General features: G+C 39.2%; 2 protein-coding genes across 3 annotated transcripts in view; one reads left to right on the top strand and one right to left on the bottom strand.

Annotated features, from left to right (window-relative positions):
- Positions 1 to 24,324, top strand: part of SPIDR (scaffold protein involved in DNA repair) — a 1,328,422-nt gene that overhangs the window by 373,626 nt on the left and 930,472 nt on the right. The gene's annotated exons all lie outside the window — the stretch shown is intronic.
- The window catches only part of NOL4 (nucleolar protein 4), a 100,275-nt gene that overhangs the window by 48,509 nt on the left and 27,442 nt on the right, over positions 1 to 24,324 (bottom strand). For both annotated transcript variants that reach the window (XM_042463223.1, XM_042463222.1), the window contains exon 4: positions 128 to 411. In XM_042463223.1, coding sequence (XP_042319157.1) covers positions 128 to 411 — 284 coding nt within the window. The remainder of the gene's footprint in view (positions 1 to 127; positions 412 to 24,324) is intronic.

A 24,324-nucleotide genomic window follows, 5' to 3' on the forward strand; every position in this document is an offset into this window, starting at 1 on the left:
ACAGCAGAGAGAGCTAGGTGCCAGCTAACTCTGCTTATTTCCTAACTTGAAAGTCCTTGAACCATTACAGTAAATGTTTCACCTTCCTAAACTCTTATAATATCTTGTGAACATGGAAGCATCTTACCTTGCTTCCATTTTCTTTTGCCTCTTGCTCCATCTTAAGATCAGATACTAGGATGTTCTTGTACTTGTTCTTTCCATCACTGCTTTGGTCATCTAACCTGTATTCTGAAGTGAGCTGAGTAGAGAAGGGGCTGTCACTCAAGTTCAGAGGCTGGTCATCCGGTTCCAGAGTTGTTTTGCCATTACTGTTGACTTCTGCCACTTCCCTGCAGTGTGTTCCCCCTGAAGCACTGGAATTGTGTCCTGCAGTCTCATTGCCGTTAAAACTCTCTGCAGCTGAATCATCTATGAAACACACATAGATGTACAGATTTTCAATGGCATGTCATCAACATTATCACTGCCTAAACAAAATACATGAATACACACAAACACACGTACCCTATTTCTACTCACACGGTATTGTCAACCATGCAACTGAAAACTGCTAGTCCTTGGTAATAATGACATTAAGAGCAGTAAGTGAAATTTCCATCAGAGCCCAGTGGTTAATGACCTGGACGGATGAAAAAGGAAGAATTTGTCTTCCCAATTTGCATGTGACATCATGGCTCACTTGCTTAAGCCATATCAGACAAAAGATTTTAAACACATTGCTACAAACTACAGTTCTTCAAAACAATATGACAGAGTATAAAACTGTAGAGCTGGATTCAAAAGCTCTCTTCTTCTGAAGGAAGGAAATTTCCTTCCATTTGAAAGGGAATCACACCTTTGTTTAAAAGAAAGGAACATGTGGAATCACTCCATAGTGTATACTCAAATGCATTAGTGGATCTGAAATGTAATTGCTGCTGAACATTTCAGGACATGATTTTTCCACAATGACATGGGTAGTTCCACCCACACATTTGTCTAAGTGCAGGTGAATCTGCAATGATTTTTTTTTTACTGTACCATCTCCATTATCAGGTTTGAGGGGATAATATAAACAGTCTCTGCTATCCTTTATTCTATATAAAATCAAAAACCTAGATGTATCCTGCACTTTTTGCCATATGCATCTTATGTATTCAAAATAGACTTCAGAAAGGCTGTAAATATATTTTCTCCACACAAATATAATCATTTGTTATCATAAAAGAATGAAGCAAAAAATAGCATGGCGACCTTGATAAGCTTTCCTCCACATGTTACCAAGGTAACTAATTCCCACAATTTAGTATGTTTCATTCTGGGGCAGTTGATGTCATGGTGAAAAACAACTTTTCAAAGATTACTGTAGTTTTTCCTCAGATTTCCCAAACTGCTACTCACAAGTTGACCATCTCTGAACTAATTCAACCCACTACATGGAAGAGTTGTTCTGCATCTTAACATTCTATCTGCTTTATCAAACTAGGGAGCAAACAGGATTTAACCAAGAGTTAAACAGAAAATGTTGTGTGATAAACACCAGGCATTTCCTGTTTAACTCTCATTTAACTCTTGTTTAAATCCTGTTTGCCCCCTAATGTGATAAAGCAGTAAGTCACTTTGCAGTATTTGTTCTTCTTCTTCTTCTTCTTTCTTTCCTTTTTTTGCAAATGTGGTAAGTGCTTTTGAGATTTTCCTACAGATTTATTTATTTTACATCATGCCTTTCCCCAGTCCTGGACCCAAAGAACCTCACAAAAATAAAATGACACCCATAAAAAGTCATGCCCCAAAAAACATACAAAGGTTAAAATGTCAATAGAATTAAGAGCAATTTAAGAAGATACCAGTTAAAAAGAAATTATGGACAATATAACACTTTATTAAAAACTCTTTTCCCGTATACACTCAGTTCCCAAAGGCTTATACTTATTGAAACAAAACAGTCTTCCCCGCTGCCACCTTCCATTGCTAATTCTGTTTAGTAGCCAATTCTATTACCTTTTAGCAATACTTGAATCTTACGGACTGTTTCACACATCACAAGTTTTGAGATATATACTTAGATTTCAGTTAGAAAAGGTTCCTTTAGAAAATGCCAAGTGCAGACATAATGCTAAACCATAGTGCTAAACCAGTGGTGTCCCTTGGACCAGTTGTGTTCCCTGGTCCACTGGCTGCCAGTCTTTTTCAAGAAAAGAAAGAAAGAAAGAAAGAAAGAAAGGTCATGGGCACAAATATGATGCCATTTCTTGGCACATTGGAGAAAAAGTGTTGGGCCTGAACATCAGCTAGCATAAAAAGCACTGTGTGAAACTACCAGCTACACTGGAAGTAAAGGTGTCAGGAGTGTGTGAAACTAAAGTGAGGCAAGGCCATATAACAAAAAATATAATAACATTCAAAATCAACAAAACAGTGATAGTTTTATTGGACCAGCCAAAATGCACAAAATTCATGATGCATACTATGAATGTTATGTTCATACAAACTCATGGCCTAGGTACAGAACAATTATATTCTAAGATATAGAAATATGAAGTGACAAAGCATTTATCACATGTATCAGTATGACAAATGAGTCAAAGATGTATCATACAAGCACACTCACCACATTTTAGCACTAAAAAAGCTGCAGAAAGCTTTAGATTTGCTTGGTTCTCCTCTCCTCTCATCTTTTGGCACAGATTAAAAGTTGCTGCTTCTGTTTTATATTAACTGCAGTTTAGTATGTTGCCCAAGCCATAAAGAACAATTAATCATAACTCCTGTTTGTTAAAACAAGTCAGTTTCAGATAGGGATGCCATATCCCGACGGGCCCCGGGACAAATCCGCTTTTGGGGGCCCCTCCCGGTCCCGGTCCGGTTTGACCCCCAGCCCCCGGTTTGGGGCCCGCGCGGTGCCAACCCACCTTCCCCTGCCTCCCTGCGCGGCTGCACCACCCACCTCCTCCTCCGCCCCTTCCAGGCGCATGGCCGCGTGGGGAAATGAGGAGGAGGTGTGGTGTGCCTCCTGCGCGCAGCTGCGTAGCTGGACGAGGAGGAGTGGGTTGGCACGGCCGCAAGGGGAGGCGGGGGAGGGTGGCGGGGAGGTGGGGGGGGGGGTGCGGGTGCGCAGGAGGCACACCTCCTTCTCCTCCTCTCCTCTTCTCCTTTCCAGGCCGCGCCAAGTGGAGGAGGAGGCCAGAGTTGCCTGCCTGGCTTGGCGCGCTCCCCCCCCGCCCGCCCGCGCGCGCACCAAGCAGCAGGCAGGCAGCCACCCACTGCCTCCTCCGCCTCCACGGGCCTCCATGCTGGGCACTTCTTGGGCCCAGGAGGCGGAGGCAGCGAGGAGGAGGCTGAGCGGAGGTGGTTGGATGCCTGCCTGATGCCTTGGCGCATGCGCGGTGGGAGCGCCAAGCTAGGCACGGCAACCTCTGCTTCTTCCTCTGCCTCTGCCTCCCGGGTCCAAGGCAAGCGCTTAGCGTGGTCGCACGGAGGCACGTGAGGTGGGGGTGGTTGATTGCCTGCCTTGGCGCGTGGGGGAGCGCGCCAAGGCAGCCACCCACCCACCTCCTCCGCTTGGGCCTTGGAGGCAGAGGAGGAGGGGAGGGGAAGGAAGGAACGGAAGGAACGGAAGGAAGGAGGAGGAGGAGGGAGGAGGAAGGAAGGGGGGGGAGGAAGGAGAGGCACGGGGAAGGAAGGAGGAGGAAGGAAGGAGGAAAGGAGGTGAACGGAGGAAGGAAGGAAGGAGGAGGAGGAGGGAGGAAGGAAGGGGAGGGGGGAGGGGGGAACGAGGAAAGAGTAGGAAGGGCGGAAGGAGGAGGAGGGAGGAGGAGGAGGAGGAGGAGGAAGGAGGAGGAAGGGGAGGAAGGAAGGGAGGAGGGGGAGGAAGGAGGGAAGAAGAAAGGAGGGAGGAAGGAAGGAGGATGGAGGAGAAAAAAGACAAGGAGGAAAGAGGAAGAAAGGAAGAGGATAGTGGTGATGATGATTGATGATGATGATGAGATGATGATGTGATGATGATATGAGCCAGCTTCTGAGGCACGACCAATGTAAGTTGCGTCTGATTCTTACAACTCATGCGCATTGGGGGGGAAAACCAAAGTCCCTTGACCAAATACACACTTCTGAGAAGTACAGTTGAATCCGAGGGCCAACCCAACTTCTTGTTAAACCCCCTTGACATATTCAGTATGCATAGGCATGTTCAAACCCAAAGAGTTTGATTATGCAATAAGCCTCTGAAATATGCAAGAGATTGCCATGTTAAGTAAAGCCATGTTCAATGCCCAAATGTGCTGTTTGGAATGGCGGGAGGGGAGATTGGCCAAAAAGGAAAGTACATTTCTGTCATCTGTCTAGGAATAATGCCCAAATGTCCTCCATTTTGATCATGCCTAAGAAACAAGAATTTATATTAACATTTTTTTAAAACCATCAATTTTTTTCGTGTGTCCTACATTTGAAAATTTTGTCCTACATTTGTCCCGGTTTGGAGGTCCAGACTTATGGCAACCCTAGTTTCAGAACCCATAATATAAACCTGCCTTGTCTCAAACAAACCAGAGTTAAGAGTAATCACAATTTATTGTGTTCATATGACAAAGCAAGCCATGGTTAATCAAATATGGAAAGGGAGGCTTCTGTAGCTGTACTGGGCAGTGAATATGTTCTGGATTTTAGTCCAAAGTTCAGTGGAGCTATCCAAGAGTCTAGATCTTATCTATAGATTCAGTGCTGCTACTGTTATGAGCCACCAGGGACTAAGTTGGAAAGGTGTTATGCCAAGTGGAGGCGAGATTCATTCCTGCAATGCTAAACTATGAATGTTATGCCCAAATGAGATTGTAGCCTGGATTCAGATTAGTTATGCTTTAAGATGTAAAAAAATAATAATAAAGTGACAAAACATCTGACAGCCAGCATAGTGTAGTGGTTTGAGTATTGGACTAGGACAATGGGAGACCAGTGTTTGAAACCCTTCTCTGCCATGGAAACCTACTAGGTGACCTTGGGCAAGTCACACCCTCTCAGCCTCAGAGGAAGGCAAGGGCAAATCCCCTTTGAAAAGTTGGCTAAGAAAAACCTGTCATAGCTTCAATTTGGCGGGGGGGGGGCATAAGTCAGAAACAATTTCAAGGCACTCAGCTACAATTACAACATTAGTAAGGTATATGAGTGCAAATATGTACTGTATCAGTACATTTCACATGAGCAGATGCAACTCACCACACGCTGTCAGTGGTACACATGGCGACTAAGGAAACCATTTCACTGACTGTCCTCATATAAAGTCAGAAGCACTGTAACTTAGAAATATTGAAATATGTTTTTTAAATGTTCTAGCCAGGTTTCTTTCCTGGAACAGTGTCCCATTATGTTAACAGTACCATTAAAAAAAACCCTTAAAAACAAAATCATTGCTCAATTTCTTTCTGTTCAGAGACAGATAAGACCAGTTCACCAGCGATTTTGGGTTACATGGGTTTACATTCTGTGAAACTTAACACTAGTTGTAGTCTGTATATACAAAAACACATATATTTTTGTTTTGGAGTTCTTATTATGATAACAACAGAGATATGACTGCCAGGATTCTTAGCGACCAAGAGAGGATGGCGTCTTGTAGTAACAGAAGAAACAAAAAGAGTAGGATAAAATAGTACATGCATAGAATTTATGTAACTTCTTTTCTCTTATTCTGCTTATTTTACTTACAAAAATTGGCTGTTCTTGTTATTCTGAAAAGTCATATTTTTTTTAAAAAAATCAAATCATGTGTTACTATTACATAGGTATCACTGATTTCTGTAATTATTGTATCATACACAACCATGTTATGATAGAAAAGAAAAACATAAAGATTTTGTTAATCATGTGATTAGGAATGCACTTTATGTAACATGGGTAAAGATCAAAAAGAAATTCTATAAGAAACTACCAGTCTGGACTTCGTATCAAGAGGCTTAGGGTTATGGGCGAGAACAAGCCCAAAATACAATCAGATATAAAACTCTGTTGGAATGGGAAGGCAATAATCCTCAAATGTTATCAATAGAACAATTAAGAGCTCTCGGGTATAACATGAGTTGGTTTACTTTTTATCAATTAGTGGAGAGATTAAAGTCTGACTTAAAAATTTATGGAATTGAGGAAGGAGAGAACGAATTAGATGAGATATTACTGTATTCAAAAGACACAACCATAGCTAAAATATACAGTGGTGCCTCGGGTTACGAAATTAATTCGTTCCGCGGCCGCTTTCATAACCCGAAAAGCCTTCGTAAGCCGAATTGCCATAGGCGCTAATGGGGAAAAGCCGCGATTCCGTGCGAAAAAGCCGAAAAAAGCACCAAAAGTTTTTTCGTAACCCGAAAAAACATTCGTAACCCGGAACAATGATTCCCTATGGGATTTTTTCGTATCCCGAAAATTTCGTAACCTGGGTATTTCGTATCCTGAGGTACCACTGTATAAATTGTTAAAAAGAGAGACAGAAACGGAAATAATAAAGGAAGCCTGTGTGAAGTGGTCACAAAATTTTGGATACTCTATTTCCATTGACACTTGGCATAAAACATGGGGACAAGATTTAAAATTCACTGATAGCATGGACGTTAAAGAGAATTTCTACAAAATGCTTTATCATTGGCATTATTCACATAATAAAATTGCAAAGATGCAAGGCAGTAGCATCAGCAATTGCTGGAAATGTCAAAGTAAGTAGGCTACATTATATCATGTTTGGTGGACATGTCCATCAGTTAATAAATTCTGGAAAGAAGTCCATGACATAACACAAAAGATTCTACAAATTAAGATTAAATTTAAACCAGAGAGTTATCTTTTGAATATTATTGTAGAAAAACAAGAACGTAGATATTTGAAAATTCTATTATATGCTTATACGGCAGCGAGATTATGTTATGCCCAAAAACGAAAAGATAAGAATATCCCTACAATGCAGGAATGGCTGGAAAAATGGCTAAGTATGGTTCAACTAGATAAACTAACTTTGCGAAGAAGTGATAGATGGTCTCAAGATTGGGAGAATGACTGGAAAAGACTGTATGAGTTTGTAGGTAAATATAAGTAAGCTAACGGATACGGACTATGGTTATCGATTATAAAACTTCTGTGTAAAGATTATATATGGGACATGTTATCAGGACTGTAATGTACATAGTTCCAGTACACTAAGTATATACCTCCGGTTGGAAGGGAAATGTTTATGGAGAATAGAGTCGTGGATAATAGTCAAATCGCACAGATCGATAGAGACAATGTCAAAAGAGGGTTACTTTTTCAGCATTGCTTGATAAGAAATTAATGCTCAAGAAAACAATGTATATATCAGAGGGGGTGGGGATAGGGTGGGTTTATTTATGGGGGTGGGGAAGATTAAGTTCAAGACGTTGGAAATCTTTGTACTAATATATATCGGATGTTATGAATTTTTGTTAAGTCTTGAGCAAATAAATAAATAAAGGAAAAAAAACAAATCATGTGTTACTATTACATAGGTATCACTGATTTCTGTAATTATTGTATCATATGCAACCATACAATGGGAATAAGCATGATTATCTTTTTAAAAAAGCATAATGCTCTGATCTAGAATAATTTATCTCTTTAGAGAAAAAAGCATATAATATCAAATCATAGTGGGTTTAGTGACAGCAATAAAGGTACAGATAGTAATCGCAATGTTAAAACAGTTCCCCCTTAAAATTAGTGGGTGCTAGGTTAAAGAGTGTTGGAAGAACTTCCCAAAGGATCACCAATCGTATCACATCTAAATTGACGGAAAACACCACCGATTATGGAAAATCGTTTGGAGGGCCCCATGTTATCCTTGCTGTACACTATAGAATTTGGAGTTTTATCAGACCCTATTAAGACAGAGAACAATCATTATGTGTTTAATTGCACTGTACAAGCTTATTAAATTACTATACATGGCTTTATCAATACATGTGCTTTTGCTTAAATAGTAAATTAAAGTCTTAATCTTATGCGCACTTCCCCAAGAGTAAGAGGAATTAAACAGTACAGAACATCTGTTTAGACAGGGATAGATTGAATGTGATTTTAGGAGCAAAGTTCTATACAACAGCTTAGAATCATTCTTGGAATGTGAACCAGAGTTCAGTATCAATGCACAGCTTGCTGAGCTTCCAACCAGAGTTCATGTCCATCCAACAGTTACCTTGTAAACAGAATCTTAATCCTGATCACTAGTTGGAGATGCCAGCATAAAAGAGTTGTGAGTGGATAAGGGTGTGTCAAGCTCCCCATCCATATTCCTCTTTCTCTGCCAGTGAAAAAAAATGTTACCATTGATGCAAGATCTTTTAAAAATGAAAACCATTATAAAATAGTGACTGTTAGCAAAAGAAAAAGACAAATTATTTGCCTTCTGTGAATTACTTCAGAGTGAATTGGTAACCTATTTTGATACACAATTATGACAGTATGTGACTTCATTTGAGAAAGTTTTAAAACTTCTAGCACATTCATCAGTCTCCCTCTGTGGAAAGGCATGGAGGTATATTTCACAGTGAAACAACAGAAGATATTCAATTTGATTATATGACAGTAGTGTCATTTTACTTCATCAAAAATATTTTAGAAATTTAAAAACTTATACTATAACATGCATTTGTGGTGCTCCTGCTGTCGAGGACATTACACACATCCTATTTGACTGTTGCTTTTATGATAACAAGAGAGCCCACCTTTTACAACCATTTTTGGTTAGATTGACCTATTGTCAAATGGTTCTATTTCCTTTCTGGTGAGAATTGACATCTAGGGTGCTGTGTAGCAAAATTTTTTGTAAAAGCTGCTCGACTGAGAGACCAATTTATCATGCAAAATGGGGTTCCATGCCACGGTGATGAGTTCATTTAAACATTTCCAACTATCCCTTCCTTTCTCCCCACTCTGTTTTAGATTGTTGTAGACTGTAGTTTGTTATACATAATTTGTTTTTATTTAACTTTTATTTGTATTTGTTTTAACTTTTTAGTTAATTTTATATGAGTTTTTAGGCGTGATCAATTTTTTAACCCTTTTAGGTATTTGGACATTCTAACATTTATACATGTGTATGTCAACTATTGCAATGACTGACATTGTTCAATACTACTGAACAAGCCCTGGTGGTGCAGTACTGCAGCCATTCACTCACAAACCACAAGGTTGTGAGTTCAATACCAGCCAAGGGCTCAAGCTTGGCTCAGGCTTGCATCCTCTGAGGTTGCTAAAATGAGTACTCAGATTGTTGGGGACAATTAGCTTACACATTGTAAATCACTTAGGGAGTGCTTAAGTGCACTGATAAGTGGTATAGAAATGTATTTGCTATTGCTAATGCTACTGTTGTTGTGTGTCTTCAGGTTGTTTCTGACTTATAGTGACCTTAAGGTGAATCTATCACAGGTTTTTGTTTTGTTTTGTTTTGTTTTTGTAAATTTTGTTCAGAGAGGAGTTGCCTTTGCCAACCTCTGAAGCTGAGAAGATGTGACTTGCCCAAGGTCAGCCAGTGGGTTGAAAGGGGATCACAACCCTGGTCTCTAGAACCCCAGTCCAACACTCAAACCATTACACCATGCTGGCTCACATTCGGTACTATAACTAATAGAACTTAAGTGTGCCGTAAATGTCTATTTGTTGTGGTTGTTATATTCCTTAAAGTTATTTTTGATTTATGGCAATCCTAAAGCGAACCTGTCACAGAGCTTTCTTGGCAAGATGTTTGCCATTGCTTCTCTTAGGCTGAGAGAAAGCAACTTGCCTGAAGTCACCTAGAAGGTTTTTCATGGCCTAGTGGCAATTTGAACCCTGGTCTCCAGGAGTCCTAGATCAGGACTCAAACCACTACATCACACTTACTCTGTTAAATGTATATTACAATATACATAATGTTTTGTTCTACAAAGAAAATCAAGACAAAACACATATGTTGTATATCAATCCTTTTATAGTTCATGTACTTGTATTTAAATTTTATGTACTATGTCTCATGAATATTTCAGTTCAATGCATGTGCCTGCATACCATACACATACATTAAATGGTATTCACAAAGAATTTCTTTTGTCATTAGTGCTTACACCAAAACCTTACATAGAGTTTGATAGTTTGTGTCAGCCAAGTACTTTAGCAGAAGCCAAGAACTGGAGGAAAGCTTTATTGATTTCAGATTTTTCTAGAAAGATTCTGGCTAACTGCCAGAATACTTCATCTGCTTCTGGGAATATCAGAAGGGAAAGATACATTAAAAATATGAACAATTAAAATATTTATTTTTCATCCTGTCTAATATAATGGAGAGACACAGTAATAGTTCACTTGGTGTACTGAATCATTCAAAAACTATCTTTTAAAAAAAGTATTTGTATAGTGCTGCTTACCCCTTTTTAAAATTAAGATCATAAATCAACACTGAAGTAATGTCTAAATTTGCATGTTCAAAATGGATTGTTCAGTGCTTGAGAAGGAGGAATTGCTTCAGTATATATAAATAGCTTTCCACATGCTTTCTCACCTCCTTCTCAGCCTGACCTTTGGGGATTTTCAAATGTTCAATAGATACACTGAAGCATTTAATACACTTGGTGTTCACTCCAGTTTGTAATACAAGTTCATCACTGCTACACAGCGATTGTTATAGGAATATAGAGTTGCGGGCAATTCCTCCCCTTGGTTTATTTATGAAACAGAAGCTTTGAACGTCTATTTAAAATGCCTCTTAAATCAGTGTATATATTGATATTCCAGACATCGCTGTCTAATGTCATTTCACTGGGGGCATGGGATATTTTTCAACGAGACTTAGAAAACCCTGATCCAATATTCCACTCGGGAGGACCTGACACTTACTGTGAATTCTGCTCTTCAACTTAAATACCAGAGTCTGTGGCAGGCCAATTCTATCATTGCAGATACAGCATCCCTCAGGCGAGGTCCAACCTTTTTCTTGCAGTGGACCCAGGGATTAGCTTGACTTCCCCTACATGCTCTCCACTGCACAGTAAGAGCTAATCTTTCCCATATGAGGCAAGAGATGGTGTTGCTATGACAACACATCCGAGCAGTGGGACTACTGAGATGAGCCGAAAAGATGACAAGGAGACATGCACTCAGCCTTCCTCCAGGGCTATGGGCTCCTTCCTTAAGGATTTAATTCCTCCCAAGTTTACTGACAGTTTACTGGGATGGTAATTATCTGTGCATTTTGCTAGCGGGCGATTAGCAAGTTAAGAATATGGTTGGGATATTAGGCTGTTTGTTAGCAAAACTGTCCATTCTCTCTGTGTTGCATTTTCAACGCAATGTGGCCATTTTCTAATCTAAACCATGACACATTCCTGCTTGCTGGCCCTACACTGAAGTGAATACTCCCTGTGTGAAACAAAAATAAAGACACATGTCAAGCCCAGTCTTACTGCCTTAGCCTTTTCCATGATCTTTCTTTTCAGCATCAAGGTTACATTAAGGGCTTAACATATAATCAAGGTTAAGGGTAGGATGTGCTGGCAAAAACAAATCAAAATAGGCTGGACTCCTCATAGGACCTACTCTTTTTTTAAAAAAAATATCTTAAGAGAGCTAATTCAAACACTGTTTATAACAAACACTTAACTTCTATCTAACAAGAATGACGTCTTTTTGGCTTCAAGAACAATAAAAGGAAGACTAAAAATGTTTCTTTTATTATGCTCATCTATCAAATAACCAAATTTGTTTTAGGAGTTTTCTGATAATTTCTGATTTCACAAGGTATATGCCACAGAATTTTCATCTGCATTTGACCAGAATAGCTTTTGGTTATCTAAGGGAATAGGCAGCCATAGAACTGGCTTTTTCCCAAGTGGTTTGTGGCATTTATTAGAGCATCACTTATTGAAGAAAATATATATATTCATCTGTATCAATATCTCTATGCCAAGGGATCTTGTAGCACCTTTGAAACTAACTGAACAACAGAAGTTGGAGTGTAAGGTTTCATAGACTTGGTCTACCTCCTTGGATAATTCTGAGGAGGTAAACCAAGGTTTAAACTGGACTGCAGAAATAATGCAGTTTGACACTGTTTTAACCACATGGCTCAATGCTATGGAATCTTGGGTTTTGCACCAGTTCTCTAACAGAGAAATTTAAATATTTCACAAAATTATAAATCCCAGAATTCCATAGTGTTGCACTATAGCTGTTAAAGCAGTGTCAAACCGCATTATTTCCACAGTGCTGATTAGAACCAAGCCTATGAAAGCTTAGGCTACAACTTGTTTCACACAGTCTCAAAGGTGCTACAAGATCCCTTTGCATACTGATATTCAAGACTATCATAGCTACTTCTCTATATATCTATATATTTCTGCACCATAGCTGTCTTGTAATGCTTTGCAAGCGCTCCTTTATGACACCTTGAAGCAGCAATGATGGAAGTGTACAAATGCCCTTTCTCTATAATTGCTTTGGTAAATTATGATTCTGATTGTTATTATTATTATTGTTTATTTATATTGCACCATAAATTTGCATGGCACTTTACAGGCATCATCAAAACAGCATACAACCTGCCAATGGCATATAATCTAGAATTCATAAAATATAAACTATACAAAATTAAGAAAGTTATGCAGCTAAAATACAAATTGTAAAAACAACTAATACATATTGCCAGATATAAAATTATAAAACAATATTAAAATACAGTTTCTTTGGACAATAAATGTCTAAAATAATTTTTTCTTCCCCATCTGTTTCCCCCCCCCCCATCTGTTTTTAAAGTGGAATTTCATGAAGTGCTCTTTAAAGTGTGTTCCGTGTGCACTACTATGGTCATGAAATTAACAGCAGCACACAACTCTGTGTAGACTTCTATACCACACAGTTTATGCTGTTTAACACAGAAACCCTCTAATTCTAATAAAAATGATATGGGAGATATTATTCTTGTCAGTGTACGGAGCTGGAAAATCTATTAAACTTGATTCCCTTTTTGACTTCTACTCATGCTGATCAGAAAAGTCACCTACTCTCTCTCTCTCTCTGTGTGTGTGTGTATGTGTACAAACCCATGCACACACAACACATACACAGAAACATATATACACATATGGACACACAGAGAAAAAAATCAATTTATCTTGAGTTGCTCTTAAAGGAAAAGGAGTCATAACTCAATCCTTGTATGGTACGCTTAATCAATACTACATGTTTAGCTTGTCCCCTCAAGGTCCTAACAGGTCATCAATAGAATTATGCAAACCTCTGAGATCTGCCTGAAGACTTGGCATGCCCATATACCATGCATCCATACAACATTTAAAAAAAGAAAAGCATTTGGTTCTATTCACACAGTTTACCATGAAGAGATTAGTAAACTATCACTAAGCAACTACAGTGTGGATATTTGATTTTATTTAATTAACACAGACTTTTTTAAAAAGAAAATGGCATTTTCCAGCCTTGTGCTTTGTAGCACTGGAAAAGCACCAAAAACCTCAACTGACATATAGTTCTCCTTTTACAACCAATGAACCAGAATCTAGAAGTCTAGATGGATTTCTTTGCTAAATTATATTCCTTTCATTATTCCAAATCTTGCACCTGGTCTTTCAGTGGAGAGTTGAGATATCAATAACGTAGATTTGCCTATATGTTGCATATTTAATATTATGTAAGTACAATTACTGACATCAGAGCTGATCCTTCCATAAGATAGAACACAGAGGCTATCTCAATAAATACACTTCAGATGTTATTAACGTGTGACAAAACATTCTTTACATACTTTTAAATACTGCTGCTGCTTCTGCTACTTTCATTTTAATCTTCTCCCCTAGAATCCTCCCATTATTTCCTTTCTTCCCCATAAGGAAATCCCCAAAGGCCTATACATCCAAAGGTTTCATGCTGCTATGGCTCATTTCAGCAGCATTCATATTTGGTGTTCCACCCATTTGAACCTGCCTGAGAAACAGCATTGATGTGCATTTAAAAAAAAAAGGCCATAATGAACAAGCACATGGACATAAACTCTCCCAACATTTTGGTTTAGCTTATAATATCCCCTGTGGTGTCAGCATTCCTTTCCACCAGAAACAGCCCTCCTCTCCTCCCCTCTGGGATGTCCGATATTATTGGAAAAGTCTAAGAAACCATCATCCAGTTGTCTTTTTGCTTAAGTGATGAGCCAGCAATCCTTCACAGCTCAGTTGTCCTAAGTGTCATCTCAGCAGCCATGTTTAGTTTGGCTTAAAGGGGGAAAAAAAAACACTTGCCCTAATTGTATCCCTGTACACTAGCCCTTTCTACTACCACTTCACCTTTGCCAGGGTAAGTTTTCAGAAAGGAGGAAGAATCAGGAAGGCTGGGAATGATCTCTACTGGGCCTGGCCTTCCCAGTAATCACTCTTCCCTTCTCAAGACTTCACAGAATGGATCCTTGTTTGTTCTCTCAAGACAGACACATCTCTTTATAGCTGCTAATTATTTAACCTCTCAGAATGAAAAAAAAAACCATCATTCTGCTTCTTTAGGGGCTGTACCTACAGCCCTGCATGCCGCCCCTTCTTCAGCCAGATCAAGGCCACGGCAACCTCACGCCGCAGCCCTAATCTGGCCTCTGGAGGGTGCAAAAAGGAGCCACAAAAAGCGGCTCCTTTTTGTGCCCTCCAAAGGGTGCCATAGCCATGGTGGTGTGGCTGTATGGTGCCTCTTCAGTGCTGTGTCATCTGGATGCAGTGCTGGAGGTGTGTCATGAGGCCGTGCGCCGTCTGGAGTGGCGTGTGGCATCATGGCAACCTGGAGGCAGAGTGTGCGTCATTCTCTCTTCTCCCACTTTCCCTCTCATGTCCACTGCTGCAAACTGAGTCCAAAGAGCAAAGTGCAAAGATAGTTTGTACTCAGTTAAAACAGTAGATGGGGGCAGGCAGGAGAGGAAGGGACATCAGGGTCAGGGAAAAAGCAAATGGCTCTACTGCTCCTAGCTTGTGAGCTCTTACTCATTAATAACTTGCCATCTTGACCACACTCAGATATTGCTTGGTCACATATATCCTAATTGTAATCTGTGAAATGTTGGAAGGTATGGAAACATGATGTGTAGCTTCCTCTAAAAAAGGACAGCAAAAATTATTCATATTTGGAGAAGAATGAGAAATAAAATAAAGCTTGTGAATACCAATCTATATAACAGCATATATAATAACAACATAAAAATATGGGTTATATGCTTGGATCTGCTCTCCATTTGTCTATCTATTTATCAATCTCGGCACAACTCACCTCAATTTGTTGCTTGTAACGTATGTTGGTCTCCAGCTCCCAACACTCCTTTTGTATGTAACAATAGTACAGCAGGTTGGAAAATCAATAGTGCTGCGTATTAATCTACAACATCAATATGTCTAAAGCTATTCCTAATGTTCCCAATAACCTATAAAGAAAGAAAACTGGAACGTAAACTGGAAAGCAAATACTGGGAATCCATTGAGTATATAAATGTAGGGCCCACTAGTGGTTTTCCCTGGTAAGGAATCCATATCTTGTAAGTGCAACTTTCCAAATTTTGTTTTACTTAAAGGGTAGAGGCTTTTATCTGTCTTATTGGCACTATGAACGCTGTGAGCCTGGCTGTTGCTATGACAACTAAACTCTTGTGTAACAATGACACTGTTGAGAGTGTCCAAAATGAAGTGTCAGTCTTTTATACTGACCATGAGAAGAGTTAGGTTTGATATAATACAGCATGACAAGGTCTGTGGAAAGCTTGTGGAACAGGTAAGAATTTTTCTGCTCCAGATAGCAAATCCCATCAACACTGCCACACTGACAAAACAGAAAAACACACAGGCCCCACTATTTGTTTATTTGATCTATGTTTCTCTTATTTCTCTATGAAATTATATTTAAAACCTACCCTAGTCCAGGGATTCAGGGCAATAATTTCATCACGTTCTATCTGTGTCCCCAGAAGGCTTATTATCTATTATGGCTGATTTACTTGAAAACAGAAAGAAGGTCAAAGAAAAACCATAAATTCTATCCATTTTCATGCTGTTACTTCTTTTATCCCAAAAGAAGGCTCTTTGAACTCTTTTAGCAGAACTTTGGTCTGTTACGTCTTTCTTTCCAAATTCAACGAGACCAAAAGCAATACTATCATTGTCATTATCATCATTATCAATTTTTTTAAAAAAATATATATTCATTTTTAAAACAAACATAAACATACATATAAACATATATAGCATATCACAAAATAGACACATAAATAACCTACAACACTACAGCACTACAAATACACATAAGAAGCTAAATTATAATATTTTTATAATAAGGTAATCATACTTCTGGGATAATATCCTTATCCTCTTAATCTCTCGAGTACTTGTGTTTCTTATTATTTAACCAAGATTTATTTAGTTACTTATTCTTCAAATTCCTCTTAGTCTAGAGTCATGTTATTAGAGGTAATCATTAACAGAATCAAAAAATGTAGTGAACTATCAATAAGCAAATATTCCAACAGTCTTTAAATATTTGATTAGAATCCTAATATTTAATCAGTCTTTAATATTTTTTCTCTATATATAATTTAACACCAATCCAATCTTTTTCTACTTTTTCCTTCATATTTTCTTTCGTGAGAGCTGTGAGCACATCTATCTCCATAGCTTCATATAGTTTCCTTAACCAATCATCTTCAGTTGGTATTTCGGACTTTTCCCATAGTTTTGCATAGATTATCCTAGCAGAGGTAATCATGTACAATACTAAATATCTATTATCTTTATCCATTTCTCTACTCATAACTGATGTCATGTTTAATAAAAACAAGAGTGGATCAAAAGGAATGTCAATTTGTAGAATTTCTGACATTAGAGAATGGATCCTTCTCCAATATTTTTCTACTATCATCAATCTTTTTTTAAAAAATAAATAAATAAATACAGAACTCCATTTACACCATGCTTGTGTTTCATTGGTTGCTTCATTATGCTGTAATCTTTGTATCTGACCACTTCCCTGTTTTTAAGCAGATGCAACCTTTTCCATAATTCATGCCTAGAGTATCTTCTGGGGCCAAGACTTTCTTAAACACTTATGAAGCACAAAGACCCATCACACTATATGAGTGCCATTGTGTGGTTGGATGGAAAACAAGCAAGTAGATACAGGATGCCTCCTTGAGCAACATTCCAGAAAATGTCTTAAACATGTATAAGTTACCAATTTGACCTAATATTGAGATCAGTAGAACCTATAACTGTATTCTCCCTTTTTTGAATAAAATAAACCAGTGGTAGAAGTTATTTCAGAAGCTCTCTCTCTCTCTCTCTCTCTCTCTCTATATATATATATATATATATATATATATATATATATATATATATATGGCATAGTAAAATCTAGCTCCAACAACTGGACTGAAAAACAGTAATATTTTTCATATGCACCCTCCATATAAATGAGACTAGCATTATTCCTTAGAGTCCACTGATAAACATATGCCAGTCACTGATACTGTACTTGTTTTCTGATGAGGCTAATACAGTTGTAAATGTGTCTGCTAAACAAAGATAGTATTATTACTCCTTGTGCTGAAGATAAATCAATGAAACCAGTAACTGTCAGTGTGTTTCCCTCTCTCTATCACAATATGAATGCCAAAGCATCATGTTCCCACTCAGAGAGCAGTTTCTAATTTGCTCTCCCTCTCTTATGGTTATGCCAGTAACACAAGAATGACTGTACTGCAAGATCTGCATACAAAAACAAATTGCTTGATGATATGCTGTGAAAAACATGTGCACTGAGAGCTGAGGAAAGCAGTTTAAGGACTTGCATAAACTGAAACTGATCATTCCAGTTTATGTATCGGTCTTGTATTTAACATTGCAAGCTAAACTATGGATGGTTGGGGATAATACATTGTTTTATTCAACGTGTACAGAAATGAAGTAACTCAAATGAATTTCACAATGAACATCATCTGTTTTAGAAGATAAATTTATTACACAGATTCAACCACACAGAATTCCAAAATTACTTTATGCTCATCTCCATAAAAAATTAAAAACCAAGAAAGAATAATGACAAAAAGGAGGCAATTATTAATCCCACTCAGCAAATTTTCATACTGTTTCTGTCTAGAACAGAAGGAGACATTCACTGAGAGCATCAATTGTCTCCAGTTAGAAAGTTTGAAAAAAAATGCGTGCTCAGCATGCAAAATATTTCAGAGGTTTTCCCACTGAGTCAGCAGAAAATGGAAAAGAAAAATGGAGAAAACTTAAATTAACAAAAAGTTCAGGCCATAAAATAGGACAGTGGCTTTCTGAACATCTGACCATGTAGTAAAAACTGTGATGCTAGAGGATAAATTAATATATTAATTTGAGTCCTTGAAGAGAATATTAAAATATAGTATCCATCAATAATGAGTACATCATAGTACATCATAGTATATATTGGGGGCCATATGGTGATATTGAAGTGAGCTCTGCAAAATAGCTGTTGTGGGGATACCTGAATTCTATACAGTTAAATAGAAGGTCTACAGGTTTCAATTCCATACAGACAGAAGTCTCTTTCATCCTATTCAGAAACATCCACTCCAGGCATCCATCCAAGACTGATCTTGCTCTCACTTCAGTGACTTCCTCCCATATCATCTCTCATGGGTTCAGCCAGCAGCCAGTCACACCAAAAGTACCACATTGCTCTACCAGGGAGCTCCAGACTACACACACACAATACACAGATGCAGGGGGGGGGGGTAGCTCCCACTAGTCAGCCAGTTCCAACCTGTCTGTGTATACAAAAATCACTACCTTATTGCTCCAGCCAACAGTTGCAGTTTCCTACAACTCTTCTTTTTATATAGGCATGTTCCGGACAGGCCCTATTGGGCGCCGTCGTTACGCGCAAGGGGCGGCGCTTCCTGACATGCCTTGCCCCCCACACATAATGAGGGCGTCAAAATGGCAGCGCCCTATACAGATGGGCGCCGCCATTTTGATGTGACGGACACCTAGCGTCCACATGTCTCGCTGCCCTTGTGACGCCGCAAGGGTGCCATTGGCGCCTTGCGATGTCACAACGACGCCGCAAGAAGAACCCGCTTTTTGCAGGTTCTTCTTGCTGCCCTGGGGAACCACACGGTTTGTCCGCTGCAGTTCCCTCACGCAGCAAACATGGGCGCCGGCAGACTGCCCTTTTGGGCGGTCTGTAAAGCACCCTAGTAATAATAAACCTACGCAGTGGTTAGAGAGCCAATGACTGAAGATGATACCATGGGCCTCCACATCTAAATTTCCTTAAATGAATGCATTTTTGAAATGAAATAATTTCCAGGTCCACACCCCTGCAATCCCTTTAGCATGCATGTCCAATCCCAGATATATAGGGTTCCTGATCTTGAAGTTATGGCTGGCTGGCTGGTCACAGTCAAACATACACTCTGGATGCACATAATTTTATCATTAGAGGCAAAAGGTCTGCTATACCCAGGCTTCGCTTTCTTACTTTTACTTAAAAGCCAGAAGTTTCCACCTTCTCTCTCTCTCTCTCTCTCTCTCTCTCAAACAAACCAAAAAACAGTTTCCAAGATGCTGATTTTGGTGCTCCTATGAAGAGCACACAGTCTCCTGTCTAAACGGTGTTTAGCTGGAGATATTTTTAGCTGCTCTTGTAGAAGCCATTGTTATGAAGAAACTAAAAATCCAGGTTGTGCTGGAAAAAGGAAAATACCATATGGAACAGGACTGCTCCCCTAAATCAGTATTTCGGGTAGATAAAAAGCTGAAGAGTCTTCCATTACATCTTTAAGTTAACAGCATACAAGCTGCCATGTTAGTCTATTTTAGTATAAAACAACAGAAAGGAATCTGGTACCGCCTTTGAGAATAATTGCAGAAAAGAGATTTCTACCTTAAATTTTGAAAAGCGAATGCTACACATTTATTTTACCCAGTTAGTCACAAAAGTGTTACTGGGTTTTTTATGCCCTTTCTAATTAATAGATAAGAATGCTGGGCATCAAGAAGCATTGTTTAGATATGTTACTCAAAAATATTCTTTAACTATTGCTTCCCTCAGGTTAACAGATAGCAACTAGTCTGCTTTAGCATAAAAGTAATTAGGGCAGAAATCTAGCAGAACCTTTGAGACTGATTTGTTTTATATTGTATTAAGCCTTCCAAAAATTACCTAGGCTTATCCAAGTCTACTTTAACAATTTGTAGTATGTATGTCTGCAGGGACGTAGCCGGGGGGGGGGGGTTCTTGGGGTCCGGACCCCCCCTTCCGTTAGATAAAATGAATGGTGTGTGCTGCCGCGCCGCCGCACCCAAGCCCCTTTATAATGGTGGCACTTAGTCTGGACCCCCCCTTCCCAAAATCCTGGCTACGTCCCTGATGTCTTCCAAAAGGAGGTACACCCGTTGTGGCAAGTCAAACAGTCTGAATGATCCAAGACCATAAGAGAATGTGACATATCTGTGTGGCATATATTTGTACAATCTGGCCTCCTGCTTTGAGCTTTCCAAATAAGAAACAGAATGCTAATAATAGTAACTATATGAAGTAGATGGATATATTATCAAAATGTCTCTAATGTACTAATATTCCTTCATCATTATTTCTACATTTGAGCAATTTATGAATTTTAGTTTGTATTATCCTATTACCAGTCTTTCAAACTAAATGTTCCCAAAGGGAGTTTATAAGAGATAATAGTATGCAATGCAGAGCTACTTACTCTTCTGGGCGATGGGACAATCAAGAAAGAGGCTAGGTAAATGAGAGTGTAGAACTTCTCTGCAGTTGTCTGGTGGTTGTGAAATCACTGCTGTTGTTCTTAATCTCTTACTGGAATTGTAAGAGAAATTCAGGTGTAGCTATTGTGACCTCACACAGACCAGACACATGCAACTACTGGCTCATGTTTTGATGAGAGAGCTCTCAAGAGGGATGCAGGAGGATTGATGTTAAAGTCTGAGATAAAGGGCAAGATGGACTCTTCTTATTTCATATTCAGAAGTGGGCACTGACTTTAATATGAAGTAACAATATCCTCTACTGCACCTGAGGGAAGCAGACTAGTTGAAAGGCTGCACGACAGATCAGGTAGTATACACAGCACTACTGCCCCACACAGAGAAGCAGCTGAGAAATGCCACTGTTGCCCTCCCCCCAGCATCTACCACCTGAAGCAGCAACCTTACACTGCCTAATGTACTGTCCAGTATTGTCCCTAATCTACTATGTTTTAATAACAAATGAAGATTACCACCGCTCAATTTTTACTCCTCTGTTTACACCATCTTTAAGGAGAAAGTCAGTCCATCCTCTGGATGAGACATGCAGTGTGAATAAGAAGAAACTTTTTTTTTTGTTTTTCAGAGCAAACCTGTAAAACTTGTTTTTGCTGTGTGCCTTCAAGTTGTTTGCAATTTATGGCAACCTTAATTCAAATCTATCATAGGGTTTTCTCAGCAAAATTTGTTCAGAGGGGATTTGCCAGTGCCTTCCTCTGAGACTGAGTGTGACTTTCCCAACGTCATCCATTGGATTTCCATGACCAAATGAGTATTTGAACCCTGGTCTTCCAGAATCACAGACCAACCCTCAAACCACTGCGCCACACTGGCTGTCCTGTAAAACTAGCCTGGCCTATATATAATCTCCACAGAGCCAACAACAATCTTTGGTCTAGGTGGACTACTAATGAAGAAAATTCTCAGTTGCTGCACATAGGTTTTCTACCCCTCTAATCTAATTCACTGTTGTTTTCCTAGCTATTTGAAAATAATTAATGGAGTATTAGCAGACTGTTGTGTACTGCTCAGTATTGTTTAATAGACAACAGAAAAAGTCATGGCTAATCTAGTGAATATAGTTTTTCTTCACAATGCTGGATTGTGAAATGTCAGTGGAACCATTCAAGTTGCTCCTCGCTCCACAGCTAAAAATATATTTTTGAAAGCTATGTAATGTCACTGACAGAATTAAGAAACAAAAACCCCCAAAAGCCCAAAATATTTTTGATGACTATATAACTCACTATTTCAAAAAATAAAAGCCCAGCCAAAAAGCTAACTCTGGCACAGTACAGACTGCTGAAAAACAGTGGCCTGCTGGCGCCTGCTTTTACTCCACAGGGAAGCCGCAGCCACCTAACCGCGTGGCTTCTCTGCGGAGGAAAAAGAACCTGAGAAAAGCGGGTTCTTTTAAAGCCGCAGAGGCGGTGTAACAAGTGCATCACTGGCGCACTCATTACATAAGTGCCACATGGCAACGTGCGGACACCATGTGGTGCTTATGTAACAGTGCCGGTGCTCATGTATACAGGGCACCGCCATTGTTACACCATCCATATGTACTAGGGTTAGGGACCGTGCAGTTGCCATGCAGTCCCTAACCCTAGTATCGGCCCTGGTACGCGACTTACTGGCGGTATGTTCCAGGCCTAAATTTGGAAATTTATGACATGAAAAATAATATTTAATGGTATAGCAACAATATTATAATATGTGGTGACCTTACAAATCTACATGATAATATATTTAAGGGGCACAGCATTCCTTGCAATTAATTCTTAAGGAGAAAAATACAGCCTCTCATCATTAATATCTAGGAATATAGCAGTCATACAAATCTTAAGCTTACCATTCTTTACTAGAGAAACAATGTGAAGTGGGATACAAAAATTAGCATGCTTTACAGTTCAAGAAAACATGTTTTTAATCATGCAAGTACTAATCAAGGCTGACCCCGATTAACTTCCAAGATCAGGTATATTGATGTTAATAGACCATGATCAGTACTGAGTATTAAAAGGAAAGGTGAAACTGTGCTGCTGCTTTGCTTACACTCCCATTATTATTATTATTATTATTATTATTATTATTATTATTATTATTATTATTATTATTACAGCAATAGCAAGTACATTTCTATACCGCTTATCAGTAAACTAGCACTCCCTAAGCAATTTACGATCTGTAAGCCATTTGCCCCCAACAAGTTGGGTACTTCTTTTACAGACCTATGGAAGGATGGAACGCTGAGTGGACCCCGAAGCCTTGCAGGACAGAACTCACAACCTTGTGGCTGTGAGTGGCTGCAGTACCAGCATTTAACCATTCCACCACCAGGACTCCCAATTTCATCATCATCATCGTCATCATCATCATCATCATCATCATCATCATCTATTCCCGCCTTTCTCCCAACATAGGGACTCAAAACGACTAACAGCAAATTCAAAAACAATACAATTAAAAAACAGTACAACATCAAAATGTGTCAATATAAAATTTTAAAAACCATTAAACAATTTTAAAAGTTAAAACAAGTATGAAATAAAATGTAATGTGTTAAAAATATAAAATGCACAACATTAGAACCCAACCCTTATCAGCTTGAACAAGCCTGACAGCATAAGAATGTCTATCTGCTACTGAAAGACTGGCAGGGAGAGAGCCATCCTGGCCTCTCTAGGGAGGGAGTTCCAGAGCCTGGGAGCAATCACTGAGAAGGCCCTTTCTCTTGTTCCCACCAAGCAAGCGTTAGAGAGTGGTAGGACTGAGAGACTGTATATTGTTTAGAGAAGCATTCCCAGAAGCTAGCCCCTCTCTGACCCAGGAAGCCTCCTTTTAACCATTAATTAAGAAGCCAAGCACTTCCTCCAGTCCATCTGCCTTGGTCCAGGCCTCGGAGGTGGAGAACTGCTGGACCTGATCCCATTCCCCACCACCACTCCCTTCTCCTTTTGTGTCGTGTCTTCTTAGATTGTAAGCCTGAGGGCAGGGAACTGTCTAACTAAATGATTGTATGTACAGCGCTGTGTAAATTTACAGCGCTTTATAAATAAAGGTTAATAATAATAATAATAAGGGCCTTTCCAGATGATCTCAACACTCTAGTGGGCTTGTAAAGGGAGATACGGTCCTTCAGATGACCTGGACCCATGGCCATATAGTGTTTTATAGGTCAAAACCAGCACTTTGAATTGTGCCCAGAAGTGGACTGGCAGCCAATGGAGCTGTTGCAACAAGGGAGTTGTATGCTCCCTGTAGCCAGCTCCAGTTAACAACCTGGCTGAAGTTCTTAGGCCAGCTGAGGTTTCTGAGAACTTTTCAAAAGCAATCACATGTAGAGCACATTACAGTAATCCAAATAGGATGTAACCATGGCCAAATCTTACTTCTCTAGGAACTGGCACATTTGCTTTAACTATGCAAAAGCACTTCTGTTCACTGCTGAAACCTGAGCCTTTATGCCCAGAGTTGAATCCAGGAGTACTTCCCAAGTGCCCCATTTAATCCCATCTAA

Source organism: Sceloporus undulatus, chromosome 4, assembly GCF_019175285.1.
Source record: "Sceloporus undulatus isolate JIND9_A2432 ecotype Alabama chromosome 4, SceUnd_v1.1, whole genome shotgun sequence".
Lineage (NCBI taxonomy): Eukaryota > Metazoa > Chordata > Lepidosauria > Squamata > Phrynosomatidae > Sceloporus > Sceloporus undulatus.